At 45.6% G+C, this 22189-nt stretch overlaps 1 protein-coding gene across 1 annotated transcript in view; it reads right to left on the bottom strand.

Annotated features, from left to right (window-relative positions):
• DGKI (diacylglycerol kinase iota) overlaps positions 1–22189 on the bottom strand; it is a 383828-nt gene that overhangs the window by 184504 nt on the left and 177135 nt on the right. The window contains exons 2-6 of the mRNA XM_015424707.1: positions 21104–21212; positions 13010–13105; positions 10454–10528; positions 6514–6570; positions 5455–5520 (exon numbers count right to left, since the gene is read on the bottom strand). Coding sequence (XP_015280193.1) covers positions 5455–5520; positions 6514–6570; positions 10454–10528; positions 13010–13105; positions 21104–21212 — 403 coding nt within the window. The remainder of the gene's footprint in view (positions 1–5454; positions 5521–6513; positions 6571–10453; positions 10529–13009; positions 13106–21103; positions 21213–22189) is intronic.

Genomic DNA, 22189 nt, shown 5'->3' with positions numbered 1-22189 from the left:
TCCATTTGCCCCCCCCTCTATAGAGACAGGGCAGCCCCAGCCCCAGATAGATGAAGAAGTCCGGAAGGCTTTGGTTATTGCACCTCTAAGAAGACGAACACCACTTCTAAGTCCATTTACTTGGAAGACTGTTACTATGTTTAAGGCTCTACTGTTGTTCTCAAAGGGCCTCCTCTGCTGTACTCGACCTCCCATACTTCACAGGAACCACAACCTATACATGCACGAACAGAAGAGGGGAAAGCTTTGATGGCAAGGGCATTGAAAGCAAGACCAGAACCAGAAGCATGTAGAAATACTTATAGCCACAATGAAAGCTGCTCCCCAAAGAGATGGACAAACATGATGTCATGGGAGAAAGCTTCCACAGGATAAGAAGCATTGAAATAACTGAACCAGGTTGGTGTTCCAGCAGCAGGTATGTACCTCTGGTGTGACCATTCACAAATTCCTGTCAGGATTGCCTCCATCTACCCAGCAAGCCTCTCCCCAGCAGCATCAGGTTTCTTCTTGGATCTGGAGCAGGGGATTTGGAGTCCGCTGCTTTAAGACCTGGAACATTGTTGTATGGAAACCAAGTAGACGTGCTACACCAGATTGGAGGGGTCTAGAAGGCTGTCTTCCAGACTTCTTGGTTTATCTGACGCTGGAGCTGCCCTGTCTCTATAGAAGCGGGTGCATATGGAGCTGCTGCTGGTGGCATCTATTGCAATCCCTGGTCATTGCTCTCACCTGCAGAGTATCTACTGCATGGAGTCCCACAATGCGAACTTGAGCAGAACATCTCAGCTGCATTATTGGTCACCTGGACAAAGCACAGCCCTGTCCTATCATTTTCTACAGCCCTGCCATCAGTATCTCTCTGTTCCTCCCACATTTGCCCACGTAGCTCCTATGTAGTACAAAAATCAGCATGGTGGGTGTGATCCAAGAATTAACAGCAACAACTCACCTTGGCCTGCCGGCTACATGTTTTTTTATTTGTTTGTTTGTTTATGGGAAGGAAGTCAAATACTGCCCTGCAGACATATACAGCCACTGTCAACAAGATTCACTGGCCTTTGGTGTGACATGAAGAATCTTTTTGACAATACCATTTGCAATACAAACAGACCCACAGAACAGTAAATACGTCTTGAACGCATAAAGCGAGGCTGGAAAGCCCCACACTTCTAACGTTTTGCAGAATGCGTAAAACAAAATTGTTCAGGAGGGCATTTTCGTAAAGGGAATAGGGATGTAATAAAACACAGTTCTGCAAGAAAGATGCTTTCTCATTAGGTAATAAGGTATTTCATTTAATTGACTGTGATCTTTTTAGACCCCCCCCCCCCCCTTTAATCTGTGTCATTTACTGGATGTATTATACTGCTTGGGCTTCTCTAATTGCGAATCAAGTTTATTAGATCATTGTTCTCTAATTGTAAAATCCAGTTCATGTGACATATTACAGCGTTTCTATTTCATTGTCCCTTAATCTGTGTAATCCAGTTTTACTTTGTTGTACGTTGTATGTATTGTACCATCTTTTGCATTGTCTCTTAAAACCATAATCCGCCTTGACTCTCAGTCTGAAAGGTGGCTGAGAAATTAAGAAGCAAATACATACATGCAAGCATGTATACGACAGTCTTCATCTAGTAAGGTTCACACATTTATCCAGTAATATTCATTGTGCTTTCCAAAATTGCAGGAGCTTTTCCTTCCTAGCCAGGCCATTTAAAGATGCCTGAACTGAAAGTAATAATTATTCAAACTAGGACTTTTATGCATGCAAAGCGTACACTCCATCATCATCCTACAGACTCTGCCAGTCCTCCCCAGCTTGTCATTAGCATATTCCTGTAGGGGACATTTTAAAAGGAGCTAGGACCGAAAAACCTTGTGGGTTTTCTTTGTGGGGGTTGAATTCGGTGAAGGGCCAAGTTTCAAGAATTGCATAAATGATATAATTGGTACATGTTTAAAGATAAGAGGGCTTGGGGTTGTTTTTTTAAAAAAAGAAGAAAAATGGGGGAAATGGTAAAATTATCTCGCTTCAGAGTAATAATTCAAAATAGGCAGAGAGGATTGGATGACGTGCAAGGAAAAGATGCTGCTTGGAGATAATTGGACTCTTATTCTCTTCTCTCCTTGCAAATTGATTTTTCAATTTGCTAAATCTGAGAACTAGGGCGAGAAATGAATATTAAAGGTGAACTGAATGCTTAAGCTGTTTTTGCAAAGTCCCACATTAATAACATTTGTGACGATCGTATGGCTCAATTGCTCTCAAGGGTGGAAGTTTTATTACAGCTTCTGGATCTTAAGATGGAGAGCACTCGGGTAATTTTATCATCTCGTCATGAGGAATGATAGGGCAAGCAGTACACTTCCATCCCACAACACCAGCGTTGGAGTCTATCCCTCCAATTAATGCAGAACTGGGCACATAGAAGTGGGGAGAGTGGGTACAGCTCCATGGTTAGGGGCACAGGTGCACCTATAGCAGGACTGAGACCCTTGGCTGGCCTCGGTGGTATCTAGTGCCTCAGCCTCAACTACTGCCTGCTGGAGAGCTGATGCCTGATTGGACACTGAGACTACTTAAGCACGCCTTCTTGGAATGCAAAACAAAGTCTGCATTAGAAGTCCAAGCTGTTTGCACTACAGAGTCATCTGTGGGGGGGTGCGTATGTGTACGTGAAGTGCCATCAAGTCGCTTCTGATTTATGGGGACCCTATGAATTAATGATAACTGAGGGCCCTCATGGCTTCCTTTATTGAGTCAATCCATCTGAGGCTGGGTCTTCCTCTTTTCCTGCTGCCTCCAACTTTTCCTAGCATGATTGTCTTTTCCAGTGACTCTTGGATTCTCGTAATGTGACCAAAGTACAATTGCCTCAGTTTGGCCATTTTGGCTTCTGGGGAGAGTTCAGGCTTGATTTAGGGTTGCCATCCCCCCAATGGGGCCAGCTGATCCCCCGATTTCGGGGCCCTCAATCCGCCACTGGCCAGCTGGCCAGCAGAGGAAGCCCCACCCCCAAACAGCAGTGTCCCTGACTCAATAACATCAGTGATGGTGACACCATCATGCTGGGGCTGTCGTGCAGTGACACTCTAGCATTTGAGGGGAAACTCTATGGTTACCCGATGAGGAGCCGGGAGCCCCCCAACGCAGTTAAGGAGAGATCTGGCAACCCTAGCTTGATTTGATCTAGAACCCACTTATCCGTCTGTGTAGGTCACCATGCAATTTTCTCTTTCTCTAGTTCTATATCCCAACTTCTTCTACAGAACCCTATCTGACTTGCTCCACTTCCTGTGTGGAACCCTCTAGAGGGGAGGGGCATGCTGAGACCACCCACCACTCACAACATGAACACTCAGAAATGCTCTTTATGCATTGGACTGTGCTGAACATTTCAGTGGAGAGAGGGCCTTGGGAGATTTTTGCAGATCCCCTCCCCTTCCCATGCTGTTCCTGGGGGGTCGTGAGTCTTCCAGAAGCAGTATTTCAGGAGGCATTTTGGAATGCAGTGGGAGGGTAAGGGGAGGAAGTGGTCCTGTGCTTAAGAGAATTCTTCCATCATTGGTAATATTTGGCAAGATCCAAGGCTGTATTTGACAGGGATTTATAGGCCTGGATTCATGGTTACTTTCATCTGAGCAACACTAGTCACCCGGTCCTATTCCTTCTCCTCCTCTACTTCTTTCTCCTTCCCACACACCACCTCCTCCCATCTTATTCTTCTCTCTTCATCTGTCTCTGCCTCCCCCACCATCCCTCTGTGTATCCTTTCTTCTGTACCCACCGCCAATCTGTCTTCTCTTTTTGAAAGGTCCCTTCCAGTCTTAAGAGCACATGAAGAGCCCTGCTGGATCAGACCACTGATCTTGTCTCACACAGTGGCCAACCAGTTCCTCTGGAAGTCCAACAACAGGGCAGAGGCTGAGGCCTTCCCCTGATGTTGGCTCCCGGCACTGAGATTGAGAGGTTGATTGCCTCTGAACATGGAGGTTCCCCTCAGTCACCATGGCTAATAGCCACTGATAGACCTATCCTCCATAAATTTGTCTAATCCCGTTGTAAAGTGGTCTGTGCCTGTGGCCATCACTGCACCCTCTGGCTGTGAATTCCACATTTTAACTCACTGTGTAAAGAAGTATCACTCTCTTTCACTCTCACCTCTCCCTACCCCTTTTCAGACCCCCCCCCATCCTCCTGCCGTAGCTCAGTTGAGGCCACGTGGCCCTCAGTAGTTACCTCATAGTTAGTACTGTGCAAGCACATGCCTCTCAGCTGGCACAGTTGGTGACAGCAGTGGCATGCCAGCTGGTGAAGACCATCAGGATTCCCACCCAGCCATCCCAGCTGGTTCTTGCTTGCCAGGTTGTTTTGGGACAGCCACACACCTTCTCTATCTCCCCCTTCAGCTCCCTGGAGAGCCCATGTGGGGCTAGAATGGAACCCCTTGATGGGAGAACGGCTACAGTCAGTTTGCTTCAACTGAAAGTCTAGAATTGTTCCCACTATACTGGAGTTCCTGGGGCACCACCCCATAAAAACTGTTGCATGTGCTCCAGGAGTCCAAGTCAAGTCTATTTGTGTTTAACAACCCACAGGCCGTATACTATAAAACAAAATTTAAAAATTAAAAATCACAGTAAAACAAAAGTTTGCCACATCCACAATACAGCTTTTGCAGAGGCTACTCAGAAGTAATCTTAAAATGCCAGGAATGGCCGAGTACTTCAGTAGCCATTTTGTAAAAAATCGCTCTCTGGCTGTTGCATACTTTGTACTGTAGAAAAAGGTATGGGACAATGAATCAACCCCTGCCAGAGAACAGTCACAAAAGCACTGGTCTGGAGGTGTCTCAAGGAAATAGCCCTTCATCGGGGCTGCTGGCAGCTCATTACAATGTGCGATCATATATGACTGCCTCAGTTTTGGAACTGCCAGCGTATTGAGATAGTGAGGTGGATCAAATCGGGTAGAATACTAAATTCCCAGATGAAGCGGGGAGCATTTCCATGTAGCATCCAGGAGTCCGATTTATGTGAAACCAGCTCTGACTCATGGCTCCGCATACAAATCCCACCATCCCACCACCGTGCCCCTCATGTCCGGTGCCAGTGGCCCCACAGACCTCTTCCACAATCTTGAGTTCTAGTTTTTGCCCACCCTTTTCCAGTAGAATCTTCCTAGTGCATCTCAGCATGCTGGAGTTTTGCTTTAAGTTGTCACCACTTTTAATAAAGCACAGCTTCACAGCGAAAGAACAAAATGTTCCAGTGTCCATCACAGCAGATAGCAGGAGGGAAAGCAGCTAACTGGAGAGGAGCTACAAGTAGCATCCATCAGTCATCACTGTTTCTCAGGACTGCAAGATCATCAACATGATGCAAGTAGAAGAATCCACTGGAGAACTGGAATGGGTAAACGCTTCACCATGCGGATGTCAGCCTTACCTTTCCACACTGCTTACACTTCCCCTCCTGCCGCCGCCTGTGCACCCAGTGATGTCGAACAAAGTTCTGGAGAAGAGAAGCAGCACAAGCAAGGAACTTAATCAACAAAATGACACAGGCATATGTCAAATGCAGAATTTGCACCCTAGCCCCCATCGCTTGTGGAAGAATGCCCCCGAGAGCACTGAAAAGCAGTGCAAAGGAAGGAGTTAAAAAATGGCAACAGTCTTGAAGTCACTCAGTGGTCACTTTTTATTATGGCCCACAGGCCATTCAGAAGCAGGGGGGGGGAAACACTATTATAAAATTATCTTGTATAAAATTATCTTGTATCTGACAAAGGAAGATTTGACTCTCAAAAGCTAATACCCCCAAAATCTCTTTGGTCTCTACGGTGCCACCGGACTTGAATCTAGCTGTTCTACAGTAAACTAACACGGCCACCCTCTGGAAGTATTATAAAATTAATGACCTATGTAAAATCTCAGTTATGTATCATTCATCTTACTATAGCTAACCGTTTAAGGGTTAGAAGCCGAGGAAATTATACACAGGATGTTAACTTGGCCCATATTTTCATTGCAGAGAATAGAAACTTAGCCACAGTTTTGGAAGCAGATTCAAGAAATAAGAGTTTCATAAGTGGAAAAAAGAAAATATGGTTGGAGATTTGGATCTGGGTGATTCTGGTGTTGCCACTGAACTCAGAATAGCCCTCAGTTCCATTTCTTAGCATTTATCTGCACCAGATCACTGGGGCTACCAAACACTGACAGTTCAACCCATACCCAATACCCATCAGTGCAGAACTTTACACCCAGATGTTCCTGGCCTCTCCTGCATTCTTAGACAAAGGCATGGCTTGCAGAAGGCTGTATTCCCTGATTTCGGGGGGGTACCCTACTGTGGTGGAATTCTGATGACTCTGTATGTCTATATAAGGATCTTCTCGCACGAGCTTATGCTCTGGAAAATTCTGTTGGTCTCTAAGATGCTACTGGTCTCGAATTTTGTTCTGCTATTACAGACTAACACGGCTACCTACCTGAAACCACTTACCTCTCTTGGAGATCTAGAACTGCCTTCTCGGAAAGTTGGCTTACACCGGAAGTTAATCTGCCACATGGGAAGTAAGCAAACAGGAGTAAAAACTGAGGCCCAATGGCAATAGCTATAGCTCTATTACAGGGGTGGCCAAACTGCAGCTTGAGAGCCACATGTGGCTCTTTCACACAGTCTAATTTAATGTTAATAAAAAGCAAATTTGCATATTTCCCAATAAAAACGTGTGTGTAAGATTTGTTCATATTTTGCAGCTCTCAAACATCTGACTTATTCTGTGTGGCTGTTACGTTAAGCAAGTTTGGCCACCCCTGCTTTATTACCATAATTAAACAGGTCACCCCTTCTAAAGCAAGAACAGATGATAGCAATTCCATAGAATCACTTGCCTACCACTGAAGATCATACATCCCAGAAAAACTTTCAAACCTTGATATCATGTACAATTCTAAAAAAAATAGTGGTTAGAAAGTCAAAATAATATACCACTATGTATGAGGAAGCTACGGGTAATTCACTAGTTTGTATGTCACACAGGTAACATAACTAGGGGTGCGATCATACTTACCAAAAGCGGCGGCAACGGTGCAATTCCCCCACGGAGTAACGGGGCGCGATTAGACAGACACATCTGTCTAGCGTCCCAGAGTCGTCAGCAGGGCATCTTTTCGCGCCGCAGGAGTGTAGAAAAAAGCCACTGACTAAAACCTAGTAGTATCCGGAATTGCGGGGCGGGCGGAAGTCTGATCGCGCAAACGTGTGTCAGTTCGCCCCGGGGCAAACAGCCTCGCTTCCCGCCCACAGTTTCTCCCTTGTGTGATCGGAGCCTAGTACATTTTGTCTATTAACAACTCTATGCTCTGAGTAGCTCCAGGTGTGCATTGATATTGTCAAGCATGCATGGTTCCGGGAAGATGAATGTGTATACATACTTCTGGTGAATTTCATTAACATGTTGTAGGTACATACTGCTTTGTTTTTCTAGGACAGACTAACAGCTACCTATCCAGTGGTGGAAAGTGCTCATATAAATCAAATCAACCAACCAATCAATCAAGTTGCAACTGATTTATGGAGACCTCCCCAGGGTTTTCAAGGCAAGGGATTCCAAGAGATGGCTTGCGATTGCCTGCCTCTGTGTAGCAACCCTGGACTTCTTTGGAAGTCTCCCAACCACATACTAACCAGGGCCAACCCTACTAACTTTTGAGATCAGACAAGATCAGGCTCGGTGGGGCCAGCCAGGTGAGAGAGGCTAACAATCTACCAATGTGTAATTACCATCATCCTGTTCAAGTTAACTGTCTGACATTAAGAAGCCTAGAATCTCACTTTTCCTGTTTTAAAATGGCAGTCTAACTGGGAGAATATGTATTCTAGACCCCTATAGAGCCTGAAGGATCAACCTCATTCTTCCCCATTCAACGCCTTTAATCTGCCTCAACTGCTACTGTTAAGCATTTGACCCTTCTGAAGATCTTGCCAAGATTGGAAAGCTATCTAAATTGTAATCATATTGTTTAAAATTCATTCTAGGCCCTGGCCATAGAGCCATACAATGGATTAGCTGATGCCACAAGATAAAGTTTACGGGGGGATTTAAATTGTGGATTGACCTTGGGTTTTCCTTTATAAACTACCCAGCCTGGCTCTTCTGGAGTCTTTTATTCCCGTATCTGCGTGCCACTACGTGCCTTCAGTAGGAGGAAAACATCGTTATTGGTGGGGGGAAATCACCAGCCTATATGTTTTATTATAACCCAGTGCTCTACAAAAATGTGATGAAGCTTAAAAGGGACAAATCATAAAAGGACCAGATTAATTTTGGTGACCACTGTGTGATATTTACAGACTCATAAAAAGCTATCCAGAGGAATGACAAAAGGTTTGCCTTGGAAGAATCACAGTGAATTACTGAAGAGTTAGTTACAGTTGTCTAAAATATGCCCTGACCAGTGTTCCCTCTAAGCTGAGCTACTGTGAGCTAGCTCGCATTTTTTTAGCCTCTCCTCACACATTTTTGTCTTAGTTCAGGAAGGAGGGCTCCAGAGCAAACTAATTTATGCAGCAGCCAAATTGCTTGCTCACAACTTTAATGCCAGTAACTCACAAAGTAGAGTTTTTGCTCACTAGACTCCACAGCTTAGAGGGAACACTGGCCCTGACCTGGATAACCCAGGCTAGCTGGATCTGGTAAGATCTCAGGAGCAAAGCAGCTTCAGCTCTGGTCAGTATTTGGATGGGAGACCACCAAGGAATTCCAGGGTCACTTTGCAGAGGAGGGCAATGGCAAAGCACCTCTGGTGGTCTCTTGCCCTGAAAACCCTATGGGGTCGCCATATGTCGGCTGTGACTTTATGGCAAAAAAAAAGGGGAGGGACCTTGTTTTGCAGTTTTATATTATTGTGACTTTTACTGCTTTCTATGAATGGAAATGACTAAATAAATAGGGACAAGCACCATTTTCTTCTTCTTTTTAGGGCTATAACCCTATTAAAGGAATCTTAGGTCCCTGCCACACGGGGGGGGGGGGAGACGGGCAAAGTGCGGCTTTTGAAAGCCGCACCAAAATAGAGACGCGGCAGCAGGATCATACAGATCCCGTGAGCCGCCGCGTAATTGCTTCTTGGCACAATCAGATGCCGGGGAGACCGGGGAGAAAGCGACGGGAGGCTGCCGAACTGCACATGTGTGAGCATGCGCAGTTTGGCTAGGAGCCGGGGATGCACCGGCAGAAGGACACGCCGGCGATCCCACGGCCGCGCTTGCCCCGGCCGTTCCGGTAAGACCTCCTCTGGAAGTGGTGTATTTTTGATGCAGGTTTTCAGCTGGAAGGGCCAGATTGGGGACGGGTGCGCAACGTTTCCCAGATGTTGCGGTGGGATCGCGCCCATTTGCTGCGCCCCGATCCGTCCCTCTCCCGGCCCAAAACCTTTCATGTGATTGGGGTCTTATTTACTTAATTTTATGAGTTTCAACCCATTAATCGGGCCCAAAAAGCAACTGAAGGGGAGGGAGTAGATATGGATAGGGCTAGCGTGCCGGGGACTAGAGTACTAACGTTTCCCCTTTATGTAACATTGCCCTGATCAAAATGCCTCCCACAACTGCTTCACTCTGCAAGAGGAATAATACAGGTGCCCATGTTTTTTTCTGCCTGGGGCAGCCATTGCCAAAGGGAAACAGTGTGGGGTGGGACCCCATAACAACTCTGTAGAATGGAAAAACCTGTCTGGAATTCCAGTCACAGATGTCCATGGTCACATAGGGCTTGGCCTTTAAGCACAAGATGGGCTTCCTACATGCTTTTCCTATCCACTCCCTGGACTTCTTACTCTGAGGAAGGGAGAGAAAACATAGCCAGCCTCAAACTTCTCCACAGCCAGCCTCAAACTTCTCCACAGCCAGCCTCAAACTTCTCCATAGCCAGCCTCAAACTTCTCCACAGCCAGCCTCAAACTTCTCCACAGCCAGCCTCAAACTTCCTCTGCATTTCCCCAGACTACCCTCAGGAGTGTTTGGGGGCAGTATAAACAATTCACATTATCCCACCAGCACCAAATAAGATAGCAAACGTATGTTCCAGGACCACAAAGGCCAACAAACTTGTCACTGCAGACAAAAGCCAACATCATGAAATGAAAATCCTCCGCTCATGCCTGTGAGAAAGATTATGCCATAATAAATGCATTGACTTCTTAAAGCCTTTGTTCTATTTTCTGTCACAGAATTCAAGAATTAATCCCTACAAAGCAAGAGATTGCACTGCTTTTGGGGAGTCATCCAGGATGGATAGCAGATTACTGTGCTGGAAATACCAGGCATTGTCCTTGGAGGTTAAAAAGACATATATAGGTCTAATACACAAACAATACAAAAATAACGCACTTAAATTTGTCCTTTAACACAAATATTCCAGCAGGTGGAGCCATCTTACCTTTTCTAATTGTTCCATGCAGGCATTATGGACTACAATCTTACAAGCAGCACATTTTCGCCGAACAGCTGACTTCTGCAACATGAAAAACAGCCAGAATATATATACACATCTCAGTACAGACAAATACAATTTCATAAGGTTTCAGGGAGAAATCCTAAACAGGTCTACTCAGAAGTCCCATGTTATTCAATGGAGCTTACTCCAAAAAAGTGCCATTTGGATTGCTGCCTTGGTTTTTTTTTTTTTCTCTTAAGAAAAGTTGCCTCTTTGCTTTTAATCCCATATGGGAGTGGGGTTTCTGTATCTCACTGGCAAAATTCAGCTAAACCACTATTTCCAGTAGGGATGTATCAGTATACCCAATTTGCTTCTTTTCGTTTCCATGCCCCGTCATTGTATGCCTTGTTTGTTTGTTTGTTTCACCCATTTTCATTGCCAGTATTCTTAACTTGTTTCTCATATGCCAGTGATACATTATATACCATTCACACACAACTGAATGAAAATAGACATTAAAAGTTGCATACAGTCAACATGGAGAAAAAAATCAGCCCAAGAAAACAGAGAATGGCATCAAAATCAATAGTTTGATTTCCTCAAGGGAGAAGCAAAGATCATAATGGGGACGGGTAAGATGAAATGTTGGGCCTGTGGGATTTAGTTGTATCCCTGGGAAACCAGGGCAGTGGCTTTGGGGTTGACGACGTTGGACATATTTTTATGGATGGAACAGCTAATAAATAACCAAAATAAAATTAAAAAAACTAGAGTCAAAGCAAGATTTCATACAGAATTTCAACTGAGAGCCAGTTTGGTGTAGTGGTTAAGTGCACAGACTCTAATCTGGGAGAACCGGGTTTGATTCCCCACTCCTCCACTTGCACCTGGCTGGATGACCTTGGGCAAGCCATAGTTCTGATAAGAGCTGTTCTTGAAAAAGAGCCGTTTCTGCCAGAGCTCTCTCAGCCCCACCTACTTCAGAGGGTGTCTGTTGTGGGGAGGGGAAGGGAAAGGAGTTTGTAAGGCGCTCTGAGACACCTTTGGGTAGTGAAGGGCGGGGTATAAATCCAAACTCTGCTTCTTGTTGTTCTTCTTCTTCCTTTAAAATCAAAGCTTTTTGAAATCTGATTCTTAAGATTGAATTTAGATGCAGAGCCTTTGCTTTGGGTGATGGATTAAAGTGATAGTTTTGAGTAACGAGAGATACAATGAGCTGGAGCCAGTGAAACTTGGAACAGAATGAGTTCCTGGAACAGATCTGTTCCCTTCACTCGCTTCAAACTTGTTCCAGAGGACTGGAAGACTCTTGGCCACAGCAGGGGCCACAACCCAAGGGAAATCACCAGAAATCACCCCCTTCCTTTTGCACAAGCTCAGTGGTACAACATTGGCTTGGCATGCAGAAAGTCTCAGGTTCAATCCCTGGCATCTCCATTTGAAAGGATCAGGTTGCTGTGGAAGACCTTGACTTGAGACTCTGGTGATCCACTGCCAGTCAGAGTAGAGACGATACTGACCTTAATAGGACCAATGGTCTGATTCAGTATAAGGCAGCTTCACATGTGTTCATATGTGGATGGGGGGGTGTGATTTCTGCTGATTCCCCTTTCTTGCTCTAGCCACCTATGATACAACATGCAATGTGCCCAAACCCTGCCCACCCCCCATTCTGGAGAAGGAGCAGGGGGCTGCGGATGGAAAGGGGATCCATCCCATGACCCCCATCCTGTTCATTGCCTGTAGGATCCACACCAATACTTTGCCCTTTCCTTGTATTCCAAAATCCATGAATAGAGAAAGATCCTTAACTAGGAGCCAGGGCTCTTTTTGTAGAAAAAGCCCAGCAGGAACTCATTAGCATAATAGGCCACACCCAACAGCAAAGCTCATTAGCATATTAGGCCACACCCTGACGACACCACTCATTAGCACATTAGGCCACACCCCCATGTTACCAGAAGTGTGGTCATCCAGCCACACCCACCTTTTGCTTCTTATTCTGTTTACCTTGTTTGTTGTCAAAACCCAGGGGGGTTTTTGTAGCAGGAACTCCTTTGCATGTTAGGCCACACACCCCTAATGCAGCCAATCCTAATGAGTTTCTGCTGTTGGGTGTGGCCTGTTATGCTAATGAGTTCCTGCTGGGTGTGGCCAACTTGGGAGCCAGCCGGAACTCCGTTCCTGTGCGTTCCTGCCCAGAAATAGCCCTGGCTAGGACTCTGATGAAGATCCAAATTCCTGCCCTTTTGATTTATGCAAGCAAATATGACCCAAATTCATTCCATCTCTACTACAAACAAAAACCTGAACCCCCCCACTTCTGGTACAGCCATCCACCATCCCTTAGGCAAGACCAGAAACTGAAAGTTGCAAAGGGCACAAATGTAAGTTGTGCAGTGGCAATGCCCAAAGCATCAGCCACAAAAAGGAGTAGCCACAAATGGAAGGGGGAAAGAAATGGAGGAGTGCTACTTCCAAGCGTTCTGGGATATAAATGACCACCTGTAAGGTTTCCCAAGTGGATAAGGATATTAGGAAAACGTTAACACTCACCGAGAATTTAACTTGACAACTCTCCTCCCCTAAGTAGCACAGATCCCCAGAAACATTGGTGTCCAGCCAGATGTGCTCACCATTCACTGCATTTTCCTGAGAAGGAACAATAATTATTGTCTCATACATTGCCTGATGGGGACCAGACTTCTCACAATTTCCACTCCTGAATTCAACCAGGCTTTAAGTGTGTGTAACAGCTTATCCAAAGCTCATCAGAGATGGGAACCGAAGCCGGATCGGCCACAGTTTGTACTTGGATGGGAGACCCTCGAGGAAGACTGGGGTAGCTATGCAGAGGCAGGCAATGGCAAACTACCTCCGCTCCTCTCTCGCCTCGAAAATCCCGCGTGGGGTTGTCATGAGTCGGTTGTGACTTGATGGCACAATCATTATTTGACTGCATTTGCCCGTGTTCATCCTCCTCAGCCATTGTCTCTTCCCCTTTTGCATTTGTTATTCTTCCCAAAGTTGATTTGGAATTGGAATTTATTTTGAGGGCAGGGATACATATATTTTAGCAATATAATTCTGTAAGATGCCTATTGACATTGATGACGCTGGGTGTGTATGTGAAGTGCCATCAGGTTTGGTGTAGTGGTTAAGTGTGCAGACTCTAATCTGGGAGAGCCGGGTTTGATTCCCCACTCCTCCACTTGCACCTGCTGATGTGACCTTGGGTCAGTCACAAGCTCTGGCACAGCTGTTCCTGAAAGAGCAGTTTGTGTCAGAGTTCTCTCAGCCCCACCTACCTCACAGGGTGTCTGTTGTGGGGAGGGGAAGGGAAAAGAGTTTGTAAGCCGCTCTGAGACTCCAAGTGAAGGGCGGGGTATAAATCCAATCTCTTCTCTTCTTCTTCTTCTGCCGACTGATGCCGAGCCTGTAGGGTTTTCAAGGCAAAAGATGTTCAGACGTGGTTTGCCATGGGCTACCTCTGCATAGCCACCCTGGACTCCCATCCAAGTACTAACCAGGGCTGGCCCTGCTTCTGAAATCTGATGAGATCGGGCTTGCCTGAGCCATCCAGGTGTACATGTATAAATTAATTTATCAGTCAGGAAACCTGAAAGAAAACATGCATTCCACTGACTCTCTCAAGGCTCCACTGATAGAAACAAAGATCCCAGTTCTCTCTACTCATAAGTCTTTAAATGCTTAGTTTGAGCCAGTTTGGTGTTGAGCCAGTTTGGTGTAGTGGTTAGGAGTGTGGACTCCAATCTGGGAGAACTGGGTTTGATTCCCCACTCCTCCACATGCAGCTGCTGGTGTGACCTTGGGTCAGTTACAAGTTCTTTCAGAGCTGTTCTCTCAAGAGCAGTCCTCAAAAGAGCTCTCTCAGCCCCACCTCCCTCACAGGGCATCTGTTGTGGGGAGAGGGAGGGAAGGAGTTTGTAAGCCGCCCTGAGACTCCGAGTGAAGGGCGGGGTATAAATCCAATCTCTTCTTCTTCTCTCTTATATGCGGGTGTAAAATGGCAGGATGACAGGTCTCAATCAGTTTGTAAAGCTCATGCAGAAGCCTGAGGCCCAATCTGGGAAGCATCTCACCTTTGTTTCCTTTTCTGTAGCATTTTAATCCCGCTCTTCGGCAGCTAATAGCCATCACACAAAGTGTAAACCCCTCCACTCGCATTTTAAAACCACGCTCCACGTGCGATGCTCCTTTTCGAACTTCCCACAACTGAATGATGCTTCACATCTTTTGTTTTATTTAATGCACGCTCATACTCTACGTGGCTCAAAAAGCACTAGTTAATTCCCAACTAACTTTTCCAGGGGAATAATGAAGGTGATTCCTTGCCCTGACCTGGATGGCCCAGGCTACCCCAATCTTTTCAGACCTCCAAAGTTAAGCAGAGTCAGGCCTGGTTAGTATTTGGATGGGAGACCACCAAGGAATTCCAGGGCCACTACAAAAAGCCAATGGCAAACCACCTCTGAACAAACCCGACGGGGTCGCCATAAGTTAGTGGTAGGATTCCCAAATCCCCCCGGGGGGCGGAATTCCCCCCGGTTTCGAGTCCCGATTCCCGCTCCCGCGGAATCGGGGCCCGGGGGAAACCCCCCCCCCGTGTGTGCATCACCCGGAAGTGACGTCGCACGCTGGGGGCGGGGTGACACCATTTGAGGGGAAAACTCTTTTTTCCCCTCAAATGGCGTGGCCCCGCCCCAGCATGTGACGTCACTTCCGGGTGACGCTCTGGAAGTGCGTGCTTTGCGCGTGCGCACGCACATCCCCGGCCGGCTCCCGGAGCTACAGGACGCTCCCCCGCCGGTAAACTTTTTCAATTTGGCAACCCTAGTTAGCGGTGACTTGACAGCACTTCCCACCACCAATGAAGGCGATTGCCTCAGACCTGCCATATGGAAGGAGCCACATCAGCATTTACAAGAAATACTATATTTCAGTGACTGAAATCATCAGATCAGGAGAATTTCAGAACTGTTGTTTGGGGTGGGGGGCTGTGTTCCATTTACTGGGGAAGGAACTGCTTTCATTCCCCTATTGTGTAACCTGAAAATTTAATGAACAGACCACCCATTAACTTACAAAGTAAAAGATAGAAGGGAGAAACAGTAAAGGTGGAGAGGGAAGAACAAAAGGGTTAAAAGGAGAAGCTGAAGGTGGGGGGAGGGAGGGAACTGAAAAGGGCAAGGGAAGGTAGGTAGGTAGGTGGGTAGGTAGGTAGGTGGGAGGGAGGGAGGGAGAGGAGGCAAAGCGAGGGAAGGACTGCAGGCACTGGCAGGTGGGAGGCAAAGAAGAAAAGTAACAGGGGGGGGAAGAAGTGTGGAAATGGGATTCTTTCCATCATGAATCCTCACAGCAACCCTCACATTTGTATTAAAACAACACTGGGAAACATGTTCATGCAAACCTCCCAATCTTAGCAGACCCCAACAACAACAACAAAACAGAAGAGAAAGCATGAAATACCATAACTTTATAAAATTTTGAATGCACGGTCTAACTGCTTAGGTTGGCTTTATTTGCCTTACATAGCGTTGACATAAGATGCATTATGGGAACTGCTTATGAACAAAAGTAGTGAAGCTTTCGGTTTTTTGCATCTGGTGGCAGATGGCACATCCAGCAACTCTTTGTGTGTACATCTCTGTAAGGGGGCTTCTTTATTAATTGAGGGGAAAGGTATGCCAGCACTGTATCATCCAAGCCCTTTCCAGGAACACCTGAGATTTCCTGGAATATTCCTGGAGCTGATAAACAAGCACATCTCAACACAATGTGGAACCAAAAACCAGTTCCAGCTTCCATCCTGCTATAAGGCTGCTTTAACCAGAAAAGGGGGGAAATGAAAATGTGATGTGCTAAGCAAAAGATTAAGAAGTAGAAATCCAGAACTGTAACTTGATGGAAAATGCGTTGACCATGTCTGACATTTTGGCTCCTATGCTGAAAAAGCCACAAACAAGATTGCTCCTTTCCAGCCAGATGGTGTCTGACAGCAGGACGCTTACAGATCGCCTACACAGTCAACATTTTTATCATTTTTAAAGATCCCTGACAGTCGAAACATGCCGAAGCATAAAATGATGTTTCTCTAAGTCATGAAAATTGCTCATCAAAGAACTGGATCAGACACAGGTTTCTACAGCACTGTTGCTGTTGTGAGAACTTAACACTGAACAAATCAAGATTGATGACATTTCTTTCTTTCAAAGATTGTGTACACAAAAGCAATGTGAAGACCATCACCAACATATCCCAACACATGTCAGATAGTGGAAATAAAGGGTGTACAGTAAGAAATATGAAACATGCCTTCTTACTTCTGTACTTTTAAAGAAGGAAATGTTAGGAGAATGGAAAAAGAAAGCCACCATGCCAGTTTTCAAAATGAGTATACTCGCCAATGCATTCTGAAACACCATTCCACCCTTCTAAGCCCTTTTTCTTTAGACAACTCAGAAGGGTGTTAACTCTGTTTAGGATTCCACTGGGTAGGTCCTATGAATTGCTAGTACCACTGGAACCACTAAGTATTTCCATTCTGTTTTCATAGGAGTATAGCTAATGGAGGCCTTGGGAGAGTGTTGAACCCCTTGAAAAAAGATTTGTCAATAAAACTACATGGGTTAAAGTCCCCCCTCCGATTAAAATAAATAATCTTTTACCAAATAAAGCCATTTACATTGTAAAGTACAGTAGTTACTCTAATGTAGTTCAACGTGTGTAACTTGCAAAGGAGCACAATTGATTTAAAGAAGCAGACAGAAAAGTATCTTGCATCCAAGCCATCATTTTTATTTTAAACCATGGTTTAAAACAATTTTTATATAGGATGGATAGATAAATAGATAGATAGACAGACAATCTATCCCCTTTCATGCCTGGCTTTCCTCATCCCAGTGTGTGCTGTTTCTGTATGACTTTTCACAGTAGATTAATAAAAACATCCCATTTCCACACCTCAACTGCAAAATAATCTAGTACCTCTTTTCTTATATGTCCACGAGAGAGCCAGATTTTCAGTTGCCCTTATGAAGTGTACAGCCTTTTTCGTGAGGAAAAACTAAAAAAAGTGTATGGCCGTGAGCCCGTGAGACTGCAATTTCTGAGTCCATTACAACATCTATCAGAGACCCAGACCAGGTCCCTCCTGGGTTGTTGCTCCTGGTCCCCTGCTTGGAACCTCTGAACAACTCCCCAGACCCATGGGTCTTAAAGGTTGGAAGCACACAAGTAAAACAGACCTTGTAGAAATATATAAAGTTTTATTAAATTGTTAAAACAATCAACTAAGCAACACAGTCTTTACAGCTTAGCAACAAGAAAACAAAGAAGCTAACTTTTCTATTACACCAAGGCCCCGTTCACATGGAGGATTTGCCGCGGGAGAGCGACGAGTGCATGGCGGATAATCCGGGTGTGATCAAACTGCAACATCTGGGAAGTGGAGCGCACCCGTGGCAAACCAATGGTGTACTGCCGAAAATGCAGGATTAAAAACTACCTGCTTGGAGGTACTAGCAACCAGTTTGCCACAGGCTGCCTCCAGAGTCCCTTGGTGTGATTGCGCCAGCCGCGGCTTTTCCCTCTGGCCCCTCATTGATGCGCAGGCGCGGAGGGAAGGAACCATAGCGTGCTGCCAATGCATGGGATCACGTTATGGTAGCTCTAATTGCGGTGGTGCAAAAAGCCCCGCCTCCCCCCTGCATTATCCGGCCCGTGTGACCAGGGCCCAAGTACCTTAGTCCTGATGGCCAATCTCTTGCAGCATAAAATCCACACAGCAGCATAAAAGTGATCTGTATGTTGCAGTCCATCATGATGAAGCATAACATATCAAAGCATACTAGCATGGTGCTAGCATGACTCTCTATAGCCTATGCCCTTATTATAGCTTCTTGGTTTCTGGCATCAGGTGGTCTATCAGGTCCAATCAAAAGTCATCTTCTCAAGAACTTTCCTGAGAATGTTGGCAACTGCTCCTAATTCCTCCTACCCATCGGGTTATACAACTGAGCACAGGTTCCCATGATTAACCAGTTACCACATTGTTGAGTCTGGCCTTGAAAGAGATAGGGATGGTAGCTGCAGGGACGCTGAAATCACAAACACCTGTGAGCCAGCCTAGACCTTCTGATATTCATGTTAACCATGTTCTTCCTTCTGCTCTTCTTTCTGGCAGGTTTCAGGGGATCCCCTACTCCAACAGGTGCTGTCCTTGTATGAAGGACTGTGTTGAAACTGTCCCCCATGTTCTCCTTCAATGTCCCTTTTATTTGGTGCCCCACCAGGATCTTCTGTACCCTATATTAGCTCAATTCCCAGAGATTTCTGACGGTTTTAAGGTTCTGTTTTTGCTTAATAATCAAGATACGGAAATAACTGAAATAGCAGCAAGATTTCTTCTTAGTGCTATGGCTATACATTCTGATAAGTAACCATTAGGTTTTTCTGCTTTTATGCTGTTTTTCTGCACTGTAGCTCCAATTTTACGCTATATGGATTTGTATTTTCCGATTTATATTTACTCTGATCTCCTATTGTATGTATATACATATATATGCCAATAAAGGCTTGTCAAAGTCATGTTAACCCGTGAAGAAGGGTAGGGTACTTGGCCTCACAGCATCCTAAGGCACTCTGGAATATCTCAAAAGTGCTGTTTTTAAACAGCCTTGTGTACCTCACTCCCCTATGTCCTGACTCAGTCCCTACAACCAACCGAGAGCACCCTCTCAGCCGTAATTTTCAAGCACCAAGTCTAAATTGGAAGGGAACTGGTGGCTACTCCATAGTTATGAAACTACTTTCCCCAGAAGTCAGAAGACATAGAGCACTACAACTTATATTACTGTCTCATTACGGAACTCCCATATATCAATTACTCTTTCAATTACACTTTCAATATTAACTCCAGACGTCCACACACAAAGAGATGAAGACACAGGAAAACCAAAACTTCTGTTTAATATGGCAATGAGTCATGTAGTACTGGTGCACAGCTTTCCTGCAAAAGAGATTTTTAATTAAGATACAAAAAAAAAAAAAAGTAGGTAGCCGCATTGGTCCACAGCAACATCCTCAAACAGAAGCCATGTAATATTTTACATGAAGACCAGCCAAAATAAAATGCCTGGTGCAAGCTTTCAAGTGTCAGCAAAATTTTGGTGTATTCCCAAAGCACTCTGGTATTCCCTGGGCTCATTGAGGTCAGTGACGAATGTCACACAAGATGCAGACAGAGAGACTTCAGAAGCATGGCCTAAAGATTCCCTTTCCCCACATGCACACTTGTCTTATTTTTTAACATCCAGCCTGATGAAGAGCTTAGGAGAACTCAAAAGCTTGTACGATCTGTTGTGTTAGTTTGATTGGTCGCAATAAAAGGTATTACATAGCCTCAGGGGGAGTGTAGGAATGAGGGATGCAGGTCTTGTGACTCAAGAAGGACAGTGGCTCAGCTGGGAGAGCACTTGCTTTACACACTTAAGTTCCCAAGTTCAATACCCCTATATTCCCCCAATTGAAGATCTTAGGTAGCAGATGCTGGAAAAGTTTCTTCTTTACCTAGAAGCTGTTGCCAACTAGAGCAGACAATACTGAAGAACAGGAGGCCAACGGTTGGACTTATAACAAGGCACTTCCATATGTCCATAAGAAACTGTTCTCTAATAGAACTGTACCTTAATTAGGTGGGTGGCATAGTATAGCATGGGGCAATAGGATGATTTCTAATTTTTGTAATACTTATCGCTTAGTTTATTATATGCATTATGCTACTATATTGCATTTAAAAAAATTGTAATCCACCTTGAGTCTAAGCAAGAAAAGCAGACTATAAATGGAGTAAGTAAATAATGTTTAGGAAGCTGCGGTGGCTCAAGTGGTTAAGACGCTGAACTGCAGGCTGTGGAAAGTCAGTAGTTCAGCGGTTCAAGACCCGGGTGTGCCGCAAGACAGGGTGAGCTCCTGTCTCTAGTTCCAGCTCCTGCCAACCTAGCAGTTCGAAAGCAAGAAATTGCAAGTAGATAAATAGGGACCACTTCGGTGGGAAGGTAACAGCGTTCCGTGCACCTTGGTGTTTAGTCATGCCGGCCACATGACCACGGAAACGTCTTCGGACAGCGCTGGCTCTTCGGCTTTGAAACAGAGATGAGCACCGCAACCCTAGAGTCGGATTCGACTGGCTTTCAAGCAAGGGAACCTTTACCTTTTTAAATAATGTTTAAAAATGAGATAGCAAACAATGGTGAATAACCAGAAAAAAGAAAGCAAGGAATAAAGTTTTTTAAAAAACCTATCAAGAGAAATAATTAGCAATTACTTTAGACTTCATAATTATCTTAGAATTAGAATTAACAAAGGGCATTTGGGTCATATCCATAAGGATTAATTACGCATAAATGATCCATGCAAATAGGATCCATGAATTTGTAGGATATTTAACTACATGAAGAAGAATCCTTCTGCCAAGCAACTCTGATACCAATCTTCAGCCATCCACACACATTGTTATGTTTTCCTATGGTACTATAAACTCAGTTTTAAGAGATAAGAGCCGCACTATTGTTAACACATTAGGAATATCACAGTACAGAATACCCAGGGTTAAAGAGAAACACCTACACTCCATTCCAGTGCCATTCTTGGCTCTTTTGTTGGTCCGTTGGAGATGGCAGTGTTGAGGTTTTGAACAGGAGCCAAATGTTGAAGACCAGACCTGGAGATTGCTTTCCTGAAAGAGAAGAAGAAGAAATCTAAAATGGCTGAAAATCATTCTCCTATTAATTAATCTGTCCCTTATATATAAAGCCGTAGTCGCCTCCAACGTTCAATGCGCACCAACAGTGTTTGGCCGCACGAACTGTCGCTTAAACCTTCCCCAGCTTCCCCTATCCATTGGCTGCATTGCCTAAGTCCCACCCCAGAACACGGACACTGCAGCCCTGTCTCTGCACCCGGTCCTCTCAGAAGACAGACTATTGCCGACAGGGTGAGTGGAGACTTTGGGGGAGCAGTTGAAGGGCGGTGACAGCGGCGCTGCACCGGCCGCTGCAGGCCTGTTTTCGCCACTCCCCCCCAGCTTCACAGCCCTTTGGGGGAGCAGTTGAAGGGGGGTGACGGTGGCACTGCACCAGCCGCCGCAGGCCCGTTTGCGCCGTTTTCCCCTCCACCTCCTACTTAGCAGCCCAATGGGGGGAGCAGTTGAAGGCCAGCGGCAGCGGAGGCAGCGCGAAGCCGACTGACCAAGACTCGTTTTCGGTGCTCCCCCCTCCGGCCGGCTACACAGGCCTCCGTGGGGAGCAAATGAACACTCCAGTCGCACCTTTGAGACCAAGTTTTTAGGCAGCTGCACACTACACCTCCTCTGTGAGGGAGAATCTGCACATTTCAACCCCCCCCCAAAAAAACCCACTCCAGTGCCCCCTTTCAGAGCACATTTCCTTCAGGTACATGTTCACGGTCCTTTGCGACTGCAGATCTCCATCCCCTCTCCTAGACACTCAAAACAGTTCAGTGGGACCTTAAAGACCAGGTTTTATTCACGTACATGCTCACCCTCTCTGGGGATACTCTTTTTCTTTCCACTCCCCAGAGCCTTCCAGCGATGTGGGTGATATCGCTTCGCACTGCTTCTCCCACCCGCCCCCCCTTCTCCCACCCACACGGCTAGCCGGACAGACGGGAAAAGCTCTCCCAGGCTGCCCCCCC

Source organism: Gekko japonicus, unplaced genomic scaffold (genome assembly GCF_001447785.1).
Source record: "Gekko japonicus isolate JY-2015 unplaced genomic scaffold, Gekko_japonicus_V1.1 scaffold689, whole genome shotgun sequence".
In the NCBI taxonomy this organism is placed as follows: Eukaryota; Metazoa; Chordata; class Lepidosauria; order Squamata; family Gekkonidae; genus Gekko; species Gekko japonicus.
Note: the sequence above shows the minus strand (reverse complement) of the source record. Positions and strands in the feature narration are given on the sequence as shown.